The sequence below is a fragment of the Anthonomus grandis genome, chromosome 3 (genome assembly GCF_022605725.1).
Source record: "Anthonomus grandis grandis chromosome 3, icAntGran1.3, whole genome shotgun sequence".
In the NCBI taxonomy this organism is placed as follows: Eukaryota; Metazoa; Arthropoda; class Insecta; order Coleoptera; family Curculionidae; genus Anthonomus; species Anthonomus grandis.
Window position 1 is genome coordinate 25,068,619 of NC_065548.1, and position 19,461 is coordinate 25,088,079.

A 19,461-nucleotide genomic window follows, 5' to 3' on the forward strand; every position below is an offset into this window, starting at 1 on the left:
AGTCCTTAATCAAAGAAAAATCGGAAAAACCTGCTACATCAACGTCGACGCCAACACATCCCGTTGACGCATTTTTAGGTGGTATAAGTGCTACTTTAAAAACGTTTAACTCGTACGATTTACTCTTAGCAAGAAAAGAAATATTTGATGTTGTTTAAAAATATGAAATGCGAATGATTACGGCGTCGGCACAGACATCTGGGACATTATCCAGTGAACATCCAAGTGGATCTTCAGGAATATACCGTGAAAGCCATTTGATATCTCGCAGTGATACGACACAAGAATCATCTTCAAATAATATGTCTCCAGAAAGCCACTATACAAATTTGACATCTCCTGTGATATATTACAAACACAAACATCCTTTCCAAATACACTCCGATCATTTTTTGGTAATTATCAGCCGGAATAAATACGTAGATTGTACGAATATATAAACATTGTATTTAGATAAAGTAGATCATGTTTCAAAAATAAAAATTGATGTAAGAAAAAAAAATTGTATACCTACTGTATTGTATGATTTGTTTTCATAAATAAAAATTAACAAATATAAATAAAAAACTTATAAATAAAATAATATTTAATTATAATAATAATTTAAAAATAAAAAAAAAATAAAAATATAATTTAAAAAATTATAAAATTCATAAATAAAACTTTACGTTTTTTTTTTCATAAATAAAAATTATTTTATTTTTACTTACCTCAAACAAACTGCTAATCGATCGTTCCCTTGGTATAATAGCTTTTCTCCAATGAGTGTGTTGTTTTATTAAATGCCTTTCTATTTTATGAAACAACATATTAAAACAATGTTGAGATATTCTGAAATATTCAAAAAATTTGGTTTCATCATCCACCAACCAATTCCTTATATAGAGTTATAAATTCTCCTTCAGTTTCTCGTTTCATCCAAGCTTTATGTACCCATTTTCGTTTCTTTATTTGATTTTCTTCCTCTTCTCGTCTGTCGGGTGCATTGATGTAAAACTACCTGTCGTACACCAATACACGGTTCGTTCGAAATAAAAGCCCAAAAATATTGACTACAATTCTATTAACGAAAAATCAAGCAATTAAAAAAGTATACACGATGTACTAAAACTATAATCAACGTAAAAAAGACAAAAGAAGAAAACTAATTAAATTTCGCGGCACGGTAAAGAGCCCGTTCACCGATCAAAATCTTTCAACGTTAAAAAGGTACTACCACAGATATAAATAGCTCCGCACGAGTGTGGAGCGGAGCTATTTACATCTGTGGTACTACTCTTAAAAAATATCGACGCCAAAGCTAAAGCGATCTACATAAAAGATTCTTTCATGAAACATTTGTTTTAACTACAAACCGCCGATAAAAACATACTAAGCAAGAATATGTTATCGTTATGTGTATTGCGCGAGGCCCTATAACTATCAAGGATATTCATAATTAAATCTAAACAAAACTAAGAAAAATACTGTGGCGGCTCTGACATAGTCCTTAACTGGCATGGTCTAAGCGGGGTTTCCACATGCAGGGATTACTGGCCGTTCGACTGGCGCCAGTTTTATTGCATGTAGAAACCTGTAATAGCGACTGGTGCAAGTTTAGTGGCGCCACTAAACCATGCGCCAGTAAAGTTCAACGCTCGTGTACTTTTTGGCGCCAGTATTTGTGTAAACATAAGCTGGATTAATTTTCGTTCTCAAAAAAATGTTGAATTTTTCAAAAAAATGGTCTAATACTGAGTTACTAATAAAGTTCTTAGAAGCCTACGAGCAACAACCTTTTTCTTATGGAATAATAAAATTGGTGACTATAAGGATCGAACTAAAAGGGATGCAGCCTTAAGAAGAATTGTTGGTATCATGTCTGATTATCTTCAGTCTTCAGTCTTCTTCTTATCTTCAGAAATCAGCCAGTTTGATGTGAGTTCGGCAAAGGCAAAAATTCGTAGTATAAGGAATATATAGTATACAGGAATGCTTACATCCTAGAGCATAACAAGGTGTTAAAATCTCATAAAACTGGATCATCTACAAATGATTTATATACCCCAACTTTAGGATGGTTTTCAGTTGCTGATCGTTTTTTAAGTGCTGATAAATTTAAGTTAAGTCATTGTTGAATCAAGGGAGACAAAAAACACTTTAAACGGTAAGTAAAACATTTATTAAGCATATTTAAAAGTAATACGTAATGTGTAAAATATTAATTAGATCCTTTCGTTTTGCCATGCAACTTTTCCAGGTCCTACGAAGTATTGAGCATATTTATTTTTTACTGCCTCAGCTTCCGTTGGATAGTTATGACTTTCCATATTCGTGATGCTGCTTAATCCATCTCTTCTAATTTCTCGCCATGTACCTGATACCATTTCCCCTGTCTCTAAATTTTCCGAATCTGTTAGTCTTGCAGTTGAATAATAAGAAGAAGTCTTGCACATCCAGTTGTGTAGTGCACAACATGACAGAACCAATTTGTCCACCTTTTCAGGAGATTTCGATGTATCGATTTTATATATTTTTGGTTTTTATTGTTAAGATTGTTTACTTATATTCACACTTAGTAATATAGTTCGGATTGTTCCCCATGTTTGATTATGTTACTTGATGGCCTATGGGTTAGACGCGCGACTATGAATCTAAAGGTTGCTGGATCATTCTCCACTGGTGACATTTTACATTTTTACTTTTCTATTTTTTATTTTTTAAACATACATTTTTATCTGTTGTAGGAATTGTTAACTTAACCTAGCTTTTCTTTTGTTGTTAGTTGTAATGTGATCTGTGTAGGTCTAGGTAATAAGTTTTATCATAATTTATAAGCGTTTTTTTTGTGAAAAATATCTTAATGTATTTTTTAGGGCCTGATGATGCTCCGATAGGAGCGAAACACGCGTAGCTTTTGAAAAAAAAATTACATGGATTTGATGAGACCGTCGCTTTGTGTTCTTACCTTTGTTTTGTTTTTGTTTGGTCTCTTGGAGAGAAATGGATGACACATTTCTATAAAAGATTAGAATGAATTATATATAATTAGTAAGCTATAGCTGATGTCATAAGTAAAGAGCAAATAAAACAAGGAGCTATTGTGAAAGCCCTACTATACCCCAGAAGTGACCACAATCTCAGACAATAAAGATCCAGCGACTCATACACATTGCAACCTCTCATACAATAAGCTGTAAATCCATGCAAGGACAGGGTCTCTTTTTGCATGGAATCTAATGTTTATTAACTCCAATTTACCGATTAGAAGTTTTTGAATCACCTGGCCAAAGGCCTTACTATAATCGGTATATAAATGTTTTCCATTAAAGTTATTAAAAACTGTATATAGTCTATAAGATTAGTGACAGTTGATTTATCTACACAAAAACTAGGTTGAAACACTGACAAATAAATTTAAGACAAGTCCCAGCTAACCGTGCAGTGACAAACTTCAAAAACCTTAGCCATAGTTGATTGAATACTTACGCTGTCTTAATGCTCGATGTTATCCTTTGCTCCAGGCTTATGAATGTAGCTTTTTTTTTGAAAGTTGGAAAATATCCTTTAAGAAGAGACATATTAAAAAGTTTAAATAAAAGGCAAGAAAGAGTGCAAGTACGATTCTTAAGCATGAAGGCTGGATTACCATCCGGGCCAGAGGACATTGAATTGTTTAAATGAGTCAACTCTGTAAATATCTCCTAGGGTTAGTGAGATAGCGTTCATATCCAAAATTTCTGTAATAGAATAGTATGGCATTGGTAAATTATTATCAGTATACACCTTTAAAAAAAAAAGAAGCAAATATGTAGTTTAACAGTTTCCATGAGTAAGTAATTTTTTAAAGATATTTTTAAGTGCTTCCAGAAAACTCGAGGCTGAGCTTGTAGATCGATCTCGATTCTTGTAACATAGTTTGGTTATTAAACTTTATGGAGTTCCTTACACCTAATAGGACATCCGAAAAAGTAGGAAACTGATCCTTCAAAACACAGCTGTAAAAATAACTTTTGCAATATCTCCAGAGAAAAAAATCAAGCGGGGTGATGTCCAGTGCACTAGAGGGCCATGGAACTGTTGAAAGTGTACTTATCTAGTATCTTGGAAATCTGTTTAATGGATACACGTTCACGATTAAGGCATTATGCGCAAGCGCACTATCCTGCAGAAACAAACAGTGCGAAATTGTCCCTTGGTCAATAATGAGCATTTCTCCTATTAGAAGCGAAATTTCTGTTTTCTAAAAAGGAAATAGGCAGTAGATTTCGGTATTCTAGTAGTATTGTCAACTTTTCTAATATATATTTTCGGATTTTCATTTTGAGCTAATACTATAAGATTATTTTATAGATTATTTTCTTTTTCTTCATTGCCGGGCTTATTCCTTGAATACACCAGACTGCTTAAGATTCAAATCTAAAAATGTTTGTACTGGGTTGTTTTATTTCTGGATATTTATTCAAATACATACGACCGAATTTAACCGGCTGCTGTAGCATAGAATATAGCTTTTTAAATAAATCAAACTTTTTCTCAGGAAAAAAGGTCATTTTACTTTATAATAGAAAAAAAACTGTAGCAACAAGACACAAGAACAAAGTTTAGAAATACTATAATGTGTCAATAAAATTATGTTGATATTTCTCAGCGCCAGCTTTCGATATTTCACCGCCTACTGCACCAATTTTCTCCTATTTAAATATTGCAGAGTCATGTTGTGCTCATGGTTGTATTCGTAATAAAAGATGCTTTTTAATACGGGATATACTTTTTATACGCGTCATTTTAAATACGGTTAGATACGTACATATGTACCGCTTAACATAATGGACCGAGTCATCTAGCTTTTCATTAATGTATTGGGTTTTATTAGGCCTAGGTCAGGTAACTAAATGTAAGTACAGCTCAGAATTTTTCTACGGCTTTAACAGCCTCTCCTTTTGGAGAGAAGCTGACTATAAAGGCCATTTGTTTCATTTATTTATTTGTTTTGTATTTTCAAAATTGTTATAATTAATTGGAACAATAAAATTATTTATTATTATTATTATTATTATTTACAAGCGATGTTTACGTTATGTACCTCAAGAATTTCATTACAGATCTGAGATGTATAAAAGTCAATTAACCCTACATAAATTATATTTATTAGATTAATACGATTAACCCTACATTAGCATTTCTGCAGTCATAACATCAAATTTGAAAGGACAATCTACATAAACTTTTACATTAATGTTATACGAAACATGGTAATGAGTATTTTCAATTAGGCTGTTAAATAGCTTCACTTACAATCTCTAAAAAATTTGTCTGATATCGTCAGTATATAGCTTACATAGAACAATCTCAAATTGCATAATAAATATTAAATAAAAATAAAATATGTAAGATAATAAAGTAGCAAAATAGGTAGGACTCTTAACAATAAATTTAACACAGATTAATTGTTAAAATAAAAGATTCAAACACACCTTTTTTGGCTAAACAATAAGGTAATCTATCATGAAAGCAAATTAATGACCCTATATGTTCGCACAAAATACCAGATCAAACATTCAATTTTTATGGATAAGGTATTCGGAATTCAAAACTTCCATACTCATTTTCCCGAAAGTAATATTGAACAACAGAGAGATTGTGTTTTTCATGTAGTGAAAAAGAAGATTCATTAGCAAGTAGAATATTTCGTAAAAAAGAAATCATTATTTTCATTCGCTTTTTCATCATACTTTCACAAAATTTTATTCTTTGCCACTGGTTTCTTGGAAATATCTCGTTAAAAATAAGTTTCTTGGAGTTTTGAAGCATTTTTATATATGTTTTTTTTTAATATTTAATTATTTTCAAATATTTTTTTAATTTTATGGTTAATATCCAGTTTTTCTCCAATCCTAGTCGATCGATCTAGGATACTACAAACCATTTCTTCCACTCATTTTTACTCCTGGACCTTTTCGATAAAGGTTCTTGCAGTTTAGTGCGGCATTTTTCACAATCATGAAGAAAAAAGCATGAACTAAAATCCGAAACCACATTCAAAATTATTTTTTTGCCAGAAATCGATCCCTTTATTTACTGCCGAATCACCTCCATAAAACCATTTAATTATTTGAAGTCTTTCGAAAGGAGTATAAACAGCAATAATAAGTTGACAAAAAAATAATAGAATTTTTAAATTCAACAGCGCAGCGTGCAGTCACCCAGCAAAATGAGGCAATCTGATATTATTATTGTTATTTTGTAAAAAATAAATGCATTAAATATCAGACAACTGAAGGCGCGCACTTATCGACAAGAGAAAATTGTGTTGCTAATAAGACAATGCATAATCTTCAATTCCCCAACTTGTATATGAGAACATACATAGGTAATTATTCGAATTAACAAGGAATTGCTACTGCCAGTACGTAGCTTTTTCCATTACTTTTTAAATTTTATATAATAAGAAATTCAAGCTATCAAGTGAATTATATAACTTTATTAGTAGTATTATATAGGTAGTAGGTAGTATTTATAGCTTATGGTAAAATCTTAAAAGCGTATGATAAAACTTAAGTCGTCATATATTCCTGGATTTATGAGAAAAAATTCATAAAACAATTTTTTTGTGTTTTTACTGCTTTACACTTTCTCGTTACACTTTGAGTCACTACATGCAAAAATCATGATTGTATTGCGATCATCAAAGGTTCCTTATCTTAAATGGAGACCTATGCAACTTGTTTCTGATTTTTGGCTTCTTCAAGGCAGTGCAACCAGAAAAAGAAAGGAAAAAAGAGCGAAGAAGGCCAAAAAAAGAAATAAAACCCAAGGAAAGAAGAGAAAAAATCAGTATATGGGATCACGAATAGAAGCAAATAACCCAGTTGTATATTCAGCGCTAGTAGGTAAAGTAAAGCATCTACACTAAGGATGCATAAGCTACCTGCAGGATATAACCTTAACCCGAGTCAATATAGTTTAAAAAAAAAAGTTGGCATAGAAAGTTAAATAATTAAACTCTCAGATTAACATTTTTGCCAAAAAAATAGGTAATAAGATATTTTTTTTAACTAAACATGTATTGCGTTTCAACCACGCTTAAAATTTTAATTTTGTCTTAAATCGTATTTTAATATAATGTCTTAAAATATATTATAATATGAAGACTACAGGAGAAAAAGGATGAGGGTCCAAAAAACAAAAAATTGAGATAGACAGGCCAAATCGCGGAAAAAATCCAGTATTTTACGTCTATTATACCGTACCGAGGAAAACAAATGAGATGACCATATAAAGTGCGTTTTGGTATATGCCATACAGGGGAAAAAAGATGATGGTCCACTCGATTTATACAAAATGGATGAGAGTCCAAAAATTCCCCACTCTTAAAAGATCTTGTATGCTAGTAAATTCGGGCGTCAACAGGAAGCAGTTTGCTTTTGCTTTTAAGTGCGGTAATGTGACTTGCGAGTTTTTGTCTGCTTCACGTGTTTTTCACGGTATTTTTAAGATGGCTTACTGTGAATCTTGAAGCGTTACCAAAAAAAGGCCAAAATTAGGTCTCGTTTTTGACTCGTCAAAAAAACTAAGATTGCAAACACATGAAACTGGTAGCAGTTGTAATTGTTCAAGGTTAAAATGTTTTGAAGTAATTGGTGTTCAAGACCATTTGGCGATTATTAAAAACTTTAATGAAATAAAATCCTATAATGAGCACACCTTATACTTGGCAGGTCTCATTTCGCATGAGCTAGTTAAAAGGCGGCGCCAAAGAAAAGCTAACGATGAAGATGTAGTTTATCACTCATTCTCCTACAAATATTTTACAAGGTAAGTTGTATTATTGTTCTAGCTCATTACTTGTTTTACAGTAGTTAATTTCTTTCAAGGTTCGAGTAATGTGAGATAACGGGGCCAAAGAGATTCCTGTTTGCTACAAGGCAATGCTGTCGTTAAATGGAATATCAACGAAGCGAATTCAAAACATTCAGCAAAAGCTTGGTAAAGATGATCGTGGTCGACATTCCAATCGACCAGACAAGTTACACCAAGAAACCACTAATGCTGTCTTTGGTCATATTAGATCATCTAAAGGTAGACAGTCACACTATAGCCTTCACAAGTCGAAAAAAATCTACCTACCAGAGGAGTTAAACGTTAAGAAAATATTCCAAATGTTTAAGGAATTACATCCGACTAGATCAATTTCATATGTGTCATATCGTTCTATCTTTGTAAACAAATTTAATATTAGTTTCGGTTACCCGCGCAGTGACACATGCAGCAGTTACGATGAATATAAAGCAAAAATTGCAGGCTCCTTCACAGGCTTCAAACCTTGCTACATTACATGTGACAAATCAACTTCACCTTAAGAAGGCAACGATCCGAACGCAAAAGAGCTCAACAACACCGCCATATTGAAGCTATTGCTATGGATTATCAAAAAAACTTGCAACTGCCAAACATTAGCACTAATGACGTATACTACAAACAACAGTTATCGTTCTACTTATTTAATATTCACGTTTTAGCCAGTGGTGAGGCATTTTTTTATACGTACACAGAAACCGCCGCAAAAAAAAAGGAGCAGACGAAGTTGCTTCTATGCTGGTTGATTACATACTCAATGAATTAAATCCCGAAGTTCAAGAACTTGTGATTTTCTGTGATTCGTGTTGTGGACAGAATAAAAATTATACTTTGTTTCGAATGCTTCATTATGTTGTACATAAAGTAGGCCGACTTCAGTGTATAAAAATGGTTTTTCCAATTAGAGGACATAGTTACATGGAATGTGAGCGTAATATGGCCTTAATCAATTCCAAAGCTTTTTTCGAACTTCCTTTCGGTTGGAATGATCACATTCGAAATGCCCGCGTTAAACCAAGTCCCTTTAAAGTAGTTAGCTGTGAAGATCAAGAGATTTTTCGAAGCTGGACTGATCATTTAACAAACTATTATGTAACAAAATGTCCCTTTGAAACCCGCCCAATCAGAGAACTGCTCATAAAAAAAGAAGAGCCCAGAATGATGGATCATCGTGATTCGTACAATGGAGGCTGTATTTCAAGCGTCGTAGTGCCTACAAAAAAAAAAAACTGGGAACTACCAAAAAAGGAAAAGCGAGAGGAAAAGCAGTCAAAGGCAAATTAAAAAATACAGACAATAAAGTTGGTATATTAGATCAACCTTCAGGACAATTTGAACTTCTAAATTTAAAATATGAAAACAGGATTCCCATCAATGCTAAGAAATACCAAAACCTGCAGGATTTAAAATGTTTTTGTAGTGTCGAAGCTCAACTTTACTTTGAAAATTTAAATGTAACTGAATAAAAAATTTTTGGACCTTTTTTTTTTTTCCTGATTTTGTGTACATAACCACAATTAAATTTTTTTTCTAGATGCTTATGTTAAAAAATTTGTAGTTTTTAATTCTTTTAGTAAAAACCTATACACAAGCCTACTTTAAAAAAAAAAACTTCCAAAAAGAGTTAAGCTATAAGAAAATACAAGGTTTTTAAATTTTAAATCTGTTTTGCACAAAACTTTGGATTTGTGACCCTCATCCTTTTTCGCCTGTAGTCTTCATATGTTGATAATGTCTTGAAAATCTTATTTGTGCCAAAGAATTATTAAAACAATTCCACTCAAATATCCTAATCGTAAAAATGTATAGTAAATCATGTAAATATTGGGGCTTTAAATAACACTGTTTATGGCCATTTTAAAGATTTTTTTTTTATTTTTATATATATAAAACATAAAAATCCTAAGACTATAATAATTTATAAGTAAAAATAAACGTTAAAATTAATTACACCCGCCCATTACCAAATATGTACAATGTCTACAAAGTACTCCGAATATAAACAGACTTACATAATACTCTTGCTTGTACTAAGTTTCCATAACCTTCTAGGTTATGACAAGTTTTTTTTTAATTTAAGCTATGTAAAGCCGTTTCTTCAGAAACTCCATGTAGATTAATTTTAGTTAACAATTGACTAAAACTATACCCAGAAATAATAAATAATATTATTAAATAATTACAGTGACCTAGGAGGTAACTTAACAACTATAACATGAGTTTATTACAAATATATCATCAAATTAGACATAATTAAATATTTAATAATTTTATTTCAATTTTTTTTTAAATATATAAGAAATTTAACACTGTATAGTAAACTCATGATTATACATAAATAGGTTCCAAGAAAAATGGAAATACTTTCATATGCGTTATCACATAATACATTTTGTTTGTTTAAAGCAGTCTATTAAGTAAACGTTTTATTTAAATGCTAGAAGTACCAAATTGGGTGTGTTATTATGTTTTTATTTCTTTTTAGTCTTATTTTAAATTATAATTTATTGAGCATTATGTTAAAACATTTACGACAAGACTCACTATTTCATCGTAACAACAATTTAAATATGTATATTATTGAAAAGTTATTTTATGTTAACAAAGAATCGGTTATGATATTGAATAATATAGTAATATAAAATAAATGATAATCAAACTATTTTATTAACCTGATGCTGCGTTTTAGGTAGAGATAAAGATTATTATGATTAATATTTAAAAATGTTTATCATAAATAAATGGTTATTTTACCTTATAAACGATAGAGACACTATATTATATATTTTAAGTCAAGTAAACTTGGTGGAAAGTGGAAAATGTCTTCCATCATAAGGACTAAGTAATCATTTCAACCATTCTCAAAACAAAAATTATAAAACGAAAAGTTAAAGAAAGACTAGATAAGTTAGTAAAAAATCAGAAAAATTACGCCTTGACTTTAAATTTCTATGTTATATTCTTATTTCTCCTGTTTAGCAATGTCTACTAGTTTATTTTATATAAAAAATATGCATACAAAGCAATTAGAAAGATTTTTATGAAGATCAGGAAAATCTAAATTTTACGAAAAATATTATGAATGCGTTTTTACAGATCAACTGATTTTAAATAAATATAGAATTCGTCTGTCTAGTTTTTCTTAAGCTATTTTTATTTTCTCTTTTTTTTTAAACTCTATTTTTTTTGCATTTTAAATTGTTCTCTTAGATTTTTCATAAAGTTTATTACTAATTAAATACACACATTAATAATTTTCAGACAATTATACTCAATTTAAATATTCCATTTAATTTTTCTCATAATTAAACAAAAAAAATCAAATAATATTTCTTATTTCAGTAATCCGATGCTAATGATTATTTCCATAATGGGATTATGATTATGACTAATTTTTAATTTATATTTTCCCGTCATAATATAACTTTTAGGTGATATGTAGGATCAAATTTGATGACAGTTTGGCCATTAATTGTTTGGTCATTTTTCTGAGTTACACTAAAGTACTTAGAAGGTCATCAAGCTATAAGGTCTGATAATGCTTTATTAGCGAAACATGTAACCTTTGTGACACATAAAAAGATGTTTTGAGACCGAGACTTGGAGTTTTTTTATTTTTTTTCTAGTTACGTAGGTCTCTTTGAGATAATGGACGAGTTCTTTCAATTAGTGACACTACTTTTGTGTTTTGTCATAAATAAAAAGAAACTTAGTTTTTTTTGTTCAAAAAACATTGGCCTTTAGGTAAAAAAATGCCTCAAATGAATAAGTGATTGTCGCACCTGGGGTTTACTTTGAAAACAAAATTAAACCGAAAAAAGATCCATGAAGATTAATATTATTTTATTTTTAGTGAATAATTATTTCTTATTAAGCAATATATTTTTTTACTGAATATTACAATATTGAATTGATTGAAAGTAAATAATGAGTTAAGAATATATATTCTAAAATAATTTTTCTAATAATGTGAAATTAATATATTTACATCTACAATAACATTTAAAAAAAGGAGAGAAACAACTAAACCTTTAAAGAGTTAAAAAAATGTATTAATAAAAAGTATTGATTTGGAAGGTAAAAGCAATATTTTATTCAGCTGCAAATTACTTAAATAATTATGCTAAGCCTTCAACTCGAGTTACCCCGTAGAGCACGTATTTAGTATCAATTCATTCTTATAGCAATCCAATTCATTTAAATGAATATTAACTTAATGATTATTAGCTTGAGAATTATCCAGCTCATTAAATATGATAATCGAGAGAATGTGACTAGAAAAATCGTTATTTAATGAGAGAGATCTATCGTGTAGGAGTTGTTACATTCAGAATCTTCTAACCTAAATCCTTAAGATTTTCTTTGATGAGAATATTACAAAAATAATTTGTAAAAAATATTTTTTTTGATACGACAACCATTCATATTTAAGTCGATTTGACACATCCTGGGTAAAAATATTTTTCCTTTTTTATAAGTATTATCCTGTTCATAGAAATTTAGTAGTAGCATATTATTTTATGAAAAAATGTAGAAGTAACTCTTTATGAAGTAGAGAACTAAATGTCTTATTTTCACGTAAATATAATTTAGTATTATTTAATTTTTATTATTTGAGTTATTTAAATTACTAATTTATTCAATAACATTACCTAAAAATACTAATATAAAATACTAAAAACACTTAATCACGAATAAAAACAACTTTTTGACGTAGCCACAGTCTTACCAGCAACTTTTTGCGTGGTCGGAAACCCAACCCAACCAACAATCTTCTTATGCGTAAAAGGTTTTAGCTTAACACACAAAAATGCCGACAGAAGACATGAAATTATCATTATTGCCAATAACACGATTAAAGTAGCAGCAAAACCAGGAGTTGTCATACAAATTAATCCGTTTGCCGCGACTAGCTGGTCATTAGATCCAGGAAACACCATGGTGGGAGCAGTAGTCGTACTATTTTCGTCCAGGGAAAATGTAAGATCTCCAGTGCTCACCACACGAATGACCCGATTGACACCAACTTCCGTTTCAGGTTCTGTTTGGAGTGATCTTTTCATTCTTCGTTCGTCTCTGGGATGACCCGAATGGAGATAGTGTTCAATTGGGAGAGATGGTGGAGGACCATACTGACTTTCTGGACCGTGTGAGAGCTCAAGAAGACTGTTTTGGTAACTGCAAAATAAATGTAAGGAATTAAATTCAAGTTTAAAATTTTAGGATTTTATAGGCTTACCCAATGTGATTTAATCCATCAGAGCATTGATCAGGGCACTGACCTCTGCAGATCTGGATGGTACATTGGAAGTGCACTTCCATGGAGTCAGGGAACTTAAAGGCTTGGAAGTGGGCATATGACAAGATGGATGCGCTGGCTCCAAAGTTTTTGATCTTTGTAAATCTGGAATAATATATAGAATTAGTATATCCGATAAAATGTAATAAAAGGAAAGAAAAAATTAAAAAAAATAAAAAAATGCATATGTTATAATAAAAATAAACAGCAAACAGTAAAATGAAATGAAATTTTCCAACTTTCTTGGCAACTTTTTCAAGATTGAAAGCACAAGCTCTTAATTTTTATCAATCTTACAGTGACTTTTTGACGTGTAAAAGAACCTCTGACTAATTCCATATAAACAAAGAATTTTTTACAACATATTATTTGACTTTAAGTTAGACAACAGCATATAAGTCCCAGGATTGTTAATAAATTGACCAATGTAAAAAAATATAGTATGTATTATACCAGCTTTACCCTCTATGTATACTATTTAAAACTGTTACGTATAATTCAATAAGCTAAATATAAGAGTTGTAAAGCTGCAAAAATTAACTAACCATGCAAAAAATTTGCTTTACTGGTATTACCTTTAGCAAGAATGTCTCTTCTTATCTATAAACGCGGGCTCAACCTTCAGTGAAAATATGTGAAAGTTCAATAAAATCGTAAAGCAATTTCATCAGTTACTAATTTGATAAAGATATTGTCAATGCAACCATTCAGATTTGAGGAACTAGTAAAGACAATTTTCTACTTTTATATCCAGATTGCAAAAGAGTTAAAAATCACAGGAACACAAAAGCCTACTAAAAAACAATAAATTCACTCAAGTAACCCTTTCACCACCTATCAAAGATTTAATGTTCATTAAATTCAGTAGTCTAAGAAGCTGAGCTCATAAGGTTATTTCTTCAACTAATGAGTAGCTTTGCCTAAGACAACGATTTATATATTTTTCTTCATTTTTTCATTTAGCCTAATCTATATAATTTGGATAAAAACTAGATAAAGGCATCCCCTAATTGTTTCCACCCATTTCTATTTTGAGCTCTTCTTTGCCACATCAGGCATGTCTGACTGTCACCTTTCCATCGCATGTGTGGTCTGCCTCTGGATCTTTTTCTTTCGTATGTGTATCAGTTTCTAATTTCTAAATTTCACCGATTGTCTCTTATACTTTCGTATTGAAAAGTTAGTAGGGGAAGTCTTTTCTCCCCAAATAAAATGCTAATCCTCTAATTTTAGGAGTGATGCATTTCGGCAAGTGTTCTTGCCATCATTAGACTCTAAAATATATTTCAAACAGTTCAAAAACATATACGAACATTTTTTCTTGACAGGTGACATAAAAAATACAGATAAAATTATAAAATTGTAAAATACTTACTGGGTTACTTAACACATACACAAATTCTAAACAATAACAAACAATACTTGAATATTACATGGCACGACATCTAGTGAACAGTTAAAATTATAATAAAATTGAACAATATGAGAGATCCTTCTTATACTTTCATTACGGCCTACCCATTTCCATTTCAGTGATGCTAGTTCTTCACTATCGTTCACTCCATTAGTTTATATAGCATTCAAATATTTAAGTTGTAGAGGTATGTTTTAATTTTTTTAAATATATTCAAATTTTTCGTGTTATTTCTGCTAAACGAGTAAGGATACCTGGATCCATATTTGCATGGAGGTCGTTTATCATTCACTGTAGATCATCACAGTTAGATGCAATCAAGAGTACATCATACGCGTACCTTAAATGATTCAGGGATCTGCAATTAATATTTATCTCTTTGTTTTCCCAATTCCGTGTTTTGAACAAGTCTTCTAGGGGCATGGTAAATAATTTGAATGAGATTGTATTATGTCTTATTCCTGTTTTGGTTGATATGCCGTTCTTTTTTTAGCTCTAATCTCTCGCACCTAAATAGACATTATTCAGCAGATTTTTGTAGCACCAGTATATTTAAGACTTCTTCGCCAGCCCATAGTTCTTCATAGTCAACGAAGGAGAAATATAGAAGTAATATTAATATTAAGACTCATAAATCAGTTTATTTAGAATAATGAAAAAATATTACAAAATGATTAATTTAATTTATCAGTAAATAAACAATAATAATAACAATTGGTTCTTGGACTTGTGTCGTAGCTACAAGTAATTTAAATTTTGACGAATTCAGTATTTGATCGCAACTCATCGATATGGTCCTTATAGCTTTGCCGTCTTAGATAATTTTCAATTTTCAGTACGTAGTCTTGACTCTTTTATCTTCTAACTTCTTGCCTACTGTTGCATTAAAATCACCGATGACTAACGTGTATGTGCATTTGTTACTGTTTATAGCTTTCAACACTATTTTGAAAAATTCCTCTGATTCTTCATCGTCATATTGTTGGAGCATAGATGTGTAAAATTTTTATTATAGGTCTATAATTTATTTTAATTAGCCTTGCTCATGTTAACAATTGCAACTGCTACTGTTTCTAAAGTTCCTATAAACTATTTGATATTAGCTGCATTTCTCTTATAGATAAGGAATTCTAATACATTTATATCATTGAATTTAAAATTCCACTAATAGCAATATCTAGCCTCATAATCCAGAAGCAACTGGCACCTAAATTACCTAATGGTGTTGTGTACATCGATCTCTTTATTACTGTTTGGCTCATGTAAAAGGATGATATAGATGTTGTCTATAACAAACAAATATGTAGAACCAGCAAATATATTATGGTATTCCTATATCCCAGAAATGGATTTTAACTATGAACTGCTGTTATTGGAAGAAATTATAGGAACTCAGAGAACCAGTACAATATTGACCACCTATCTCGAGTTAGTATACCAAAGAAGTCCATTCATGTCAGTATCATAAGAAACTGGACTAAGAAAAAATGAAAATAGTAGTGTGAAATGAACTATAATATATTACACCAACATATTTTTATAGGATAAATATTTGGATTGTGTTACTTTACATCTTGCCAGTAGTAATACTCATCTACTTTATGAAATATACTAATATACTACGCTTATGAAATATACGAATTTTTATTTATCTAAAGTTATGAGATTTAAATTCTTAGAGATCGATAGAATTTACGTCTTATTTAAGTTAGATTAAACTTTTGTCATTTTGGCTTTTTACAAATAGTTGAATGTTGAGAAATATTCTTTTACCTGGACATGAGTTTGGGTCTGGTAACACATCCTTTTTGATCCACCAACTGAATTGGCGCTCTTTTTCCATCATGAGCCATGCAGTTCCTTACCAACATGTCAAATTTGTTATCTTCATCTTTAATAGCAAGCACCATCGTCATAGTTTGACCAATCTTAACCAAACCTGAGACTTCTGATGCCCATGGACCTGCGAAGATATATTAATCAGTAAATTATTATAAGCGATTTATAAAAGTTGAAGAACTATACCTTTTCCGACTTGAATTTGCATCCAGCATCCAACATTGTCTCCAGCAAAATCGGTCCTAATAACATCTAGCATATCAACAGGGAATGGTCTGAAAGTAACTGATTTTTCATATTGGTCGTGCCAGGTACACCTTAGTTTACGAGCTTGATCCCAGACTTCTTGAACTTGAGGATCATACTAAAATTAAACAGTATTTTAATGTAGCCAACTTAAGTCATTATATTGATATGACTCACTTGTATAACGATAATATTCTCAAAATAGGTTCCACTACCACTTTCAGCTCCATATCCATACAACCCATTTTCAGTATTGCCTGATGTTCCACAAGCATGAATGCCAATTTCAAAATGAGTGGATGTTCTACCAAGACCAGCAGGTAAGTGAACACAATGTACGTTACTATAATGACCTTTGCTAAATACTATTCCATAGAATGGCTTGTCAAAACCTAAATTGAAAACAGAAAATCAAAAAAATATATTCTTAAGATCTTGTACTTACCTATATAGACTTTCATTAAATTCTTCTCACATTTGACATCCAAAGAAATTATTTTCGGCATATCAGGTGCAGGAGCTGGCCAAATATCTCCGGCTGGAGGTCCATACTGATCATATTTGTCCATGGCTTGCTTTGGAGGTGGTGGAGGAGGTCCATTATAAGAATTCTTATTTTCGTAGTTTGGTTTGTTTTTGTAAGGTTTATGGTTATTGTAATATTGTCCTCCATTACCTAATAATAATAAAACGTGAGACTTATAAGCCATTTAAATAAAAAAATAATTACTTCTGGATGGTAATTGTGGAGGTAGATTCATTGGATTACCATTTCTTGAAGGGCCAACAAATGGCATTTTCTTAGGTGGATCTTTTTCTTCGGAGGTTTCAAGATTAATCTGGTCGTTTTTGTTATCTTTTTCGATATTATTTGAGTGGTCATCGTTGTTGTCGCTTGGTATGGCTTCAACTACTTCTACTTCTTCTGCATGAATGGATAGCTTTAAATATGTAATTAAATTAAATGTTAGCATAATTTATAAATTGTGTAGTAAAGTGTATGCATTAATATTGATGAGTAAATTAATATATTTATTACTTTTAAAGAGGTTCTTATCATCTAATACAACTTTATAATAAATACTATATTAATTAATGTAATTATATAAAAGACCTAAATGTACCAAAAAACCTTGATTATTGATATAAATTTTATGTTAATAAATAATAACAAGACAGGATACATGGCAGCCATTTTACCAACGACCGGTAATTATTATTTGCATAAATTTCTTTAATTTGATTACTTATTTACTAGTTGTACGGCAAATTCTCACAATTATAAATAAATTTGAATTACCAGTTACGCCTTGTAATGTATAAAAGATAATTAAGGAAAATCGCAGTTTTGTTAAATATTTAACCAATTTTTTTTTTTTGGGTTTAGTAATAAAGCCGAAAGAAAAATTAAAGCAATTAAAATGATTGCGAAATAAAAAGAAATTTAAAATGATGAAGTTACTTTTGTTTACTATGTGTTTACTATTTTTTTATTAAATAAAAATAATGTAATTCTTCTTATCAAATTCAATAGTTCAAAAAATGCAATAAATTATATCAGAAGAAATAAATTAAAAACATATTATTTTATATAGAAGTATATGTTTTTGATTAATTAATGTAATTTTTACCATTTAACAAATTAAAAAAATTCATTTAACTCAGATTTTTTAGTTCATTTTAAAAGATATTTTTCTTTTGTTGTTAATCTTATTTGAAACAAAAAACTTTTAAAAATTTATTTTTGTTCCCCCAGGGCCTTAATCACCGGAGCGCGAGGGCGAATTGTCTAAAAACACCGCTTTCAACTTGAAATTGACGAACTTTAATTAAATTAACATAACAATATAATGTAATTTTTTCTAATATTTTTAATTATTGCACTGTAAGTACTGATAATATAATATGTTTGACGAAAAATCGTGGAAACTACTGGTAAGTATTAAATATTTAACCATGGCTCTTGTAATGAGTGTATCCTTTTAGAAACATTTGCATTCGTAAGGTTTCACTGTATAACATTTCAAGATTCGGATTAGGTTCCGACGTTGCTACTAAAATCGACGATCTGGAAGCAAACCATCTAAGTGGGACACTAAGAGGTTCCTAAGTATATGTATACAGGGTGTTCATTAGGGAGCAAGCCGAAAAAGGCTAAAAAAATTTTTTTTTCGAAATTTTATTTGGCATAGTGAAAAAAAGTTGTGGAATGGTTTAAAAATAATGTTGTATTTTTTTCAAAATTTTAAAATAAAATTTGACCGCGCCCCAATGACCTTAAAATAAAAAAATTATTTTGGATTTGGTATATTATTGTATATTATATTTGGTATATTATTTTGGATTTTGGTTGGTTATCAGACAAGAAGAACACATAGCTCTTATATAAGAACCAAAAAGCAAATATCTTGACCATTTAACAATTAAAGGATCTGGAACATCTGCCAATATTGTAAAAAGTATGATTTCTTGTTTAAAGGCCAAATCAATAAGTTTAAACTCCATTAGGGCAATCGGTTGTGATTATACAAATGTTAACACGGGCTGGAAAGATGGTGTAATTAGATTAATGGAAAAGCAGATTGGAAAACCCGTCCAATGGCTGATATGTTTGCTTCACGCCAACGAGTTACCTCTTCGACATTTGTTGCAAGCTTTGGATGAAAAAACTACAGTGCCACATTCACCTTCAGGACCCAGTGGATCACCTTTGACAACTTGCGAGTCACGACCTGTTCAAAAATTTCATTCAATTGAAACTGATTTACCTGAAATAAATAAAGAAGATCTAAGTACTGGATCAGCGGTACTTATATCAGATATG

The 19,461-nt window shown here is 30.6% G+C and overlaps 1 protein-coding gene across 3 annotated transcripts in view; it reads right to left on the minus strand.

Moving 5' to 3' along the window:
• Positions 1 to 12,525: 12,525 nt before the first annotated feature.
• Positions 12,526 to 19,461, minus strand: part of LOC126734182 (uncharacterized) — a 55,273-nt gene continuing 48,337 nt past the window's right edge. For all 3 annotated transcript variants that reach the window (XM_050437721.1, XM_050437722.1, XM_050437723.1), the window contains exons 3-9: positions 17,368 to 17,578; positions 17,083 to 17,313; positions 16,815 to 17,029; positions 16,578 to 16,755; positions 16,326 to 16,515; positions 13,079 to 13,243; positions 12,526 to 13,017 (exon numbers count right to left, since the gene is read on the minus strand). In XM_050437721.1, the coding sequence (XP_050293678.1) occupies positions 12,528 to 13,017; positions 13,079 to 13,243; positions 16,326 to 16,515; positions 16,578 to 16,755; positions 16,815 to 17,029; positions 17,083 to 17,313; positions 17,368 to 17,578 (1,680 nt within the window). In that variant the 3' untranslated portion in view covers positions 12,526 to 12,527. The remainder of the gene's footprint in view (positions 13,018 to 13,078; positions 13,244 to 16,325; positions 16,516 to 16,577; positions 16,756 to 16,814; positions 17,030 to 17,082; positions 17,314 to 17,367; positions 17,579 to 19,461) is intronic.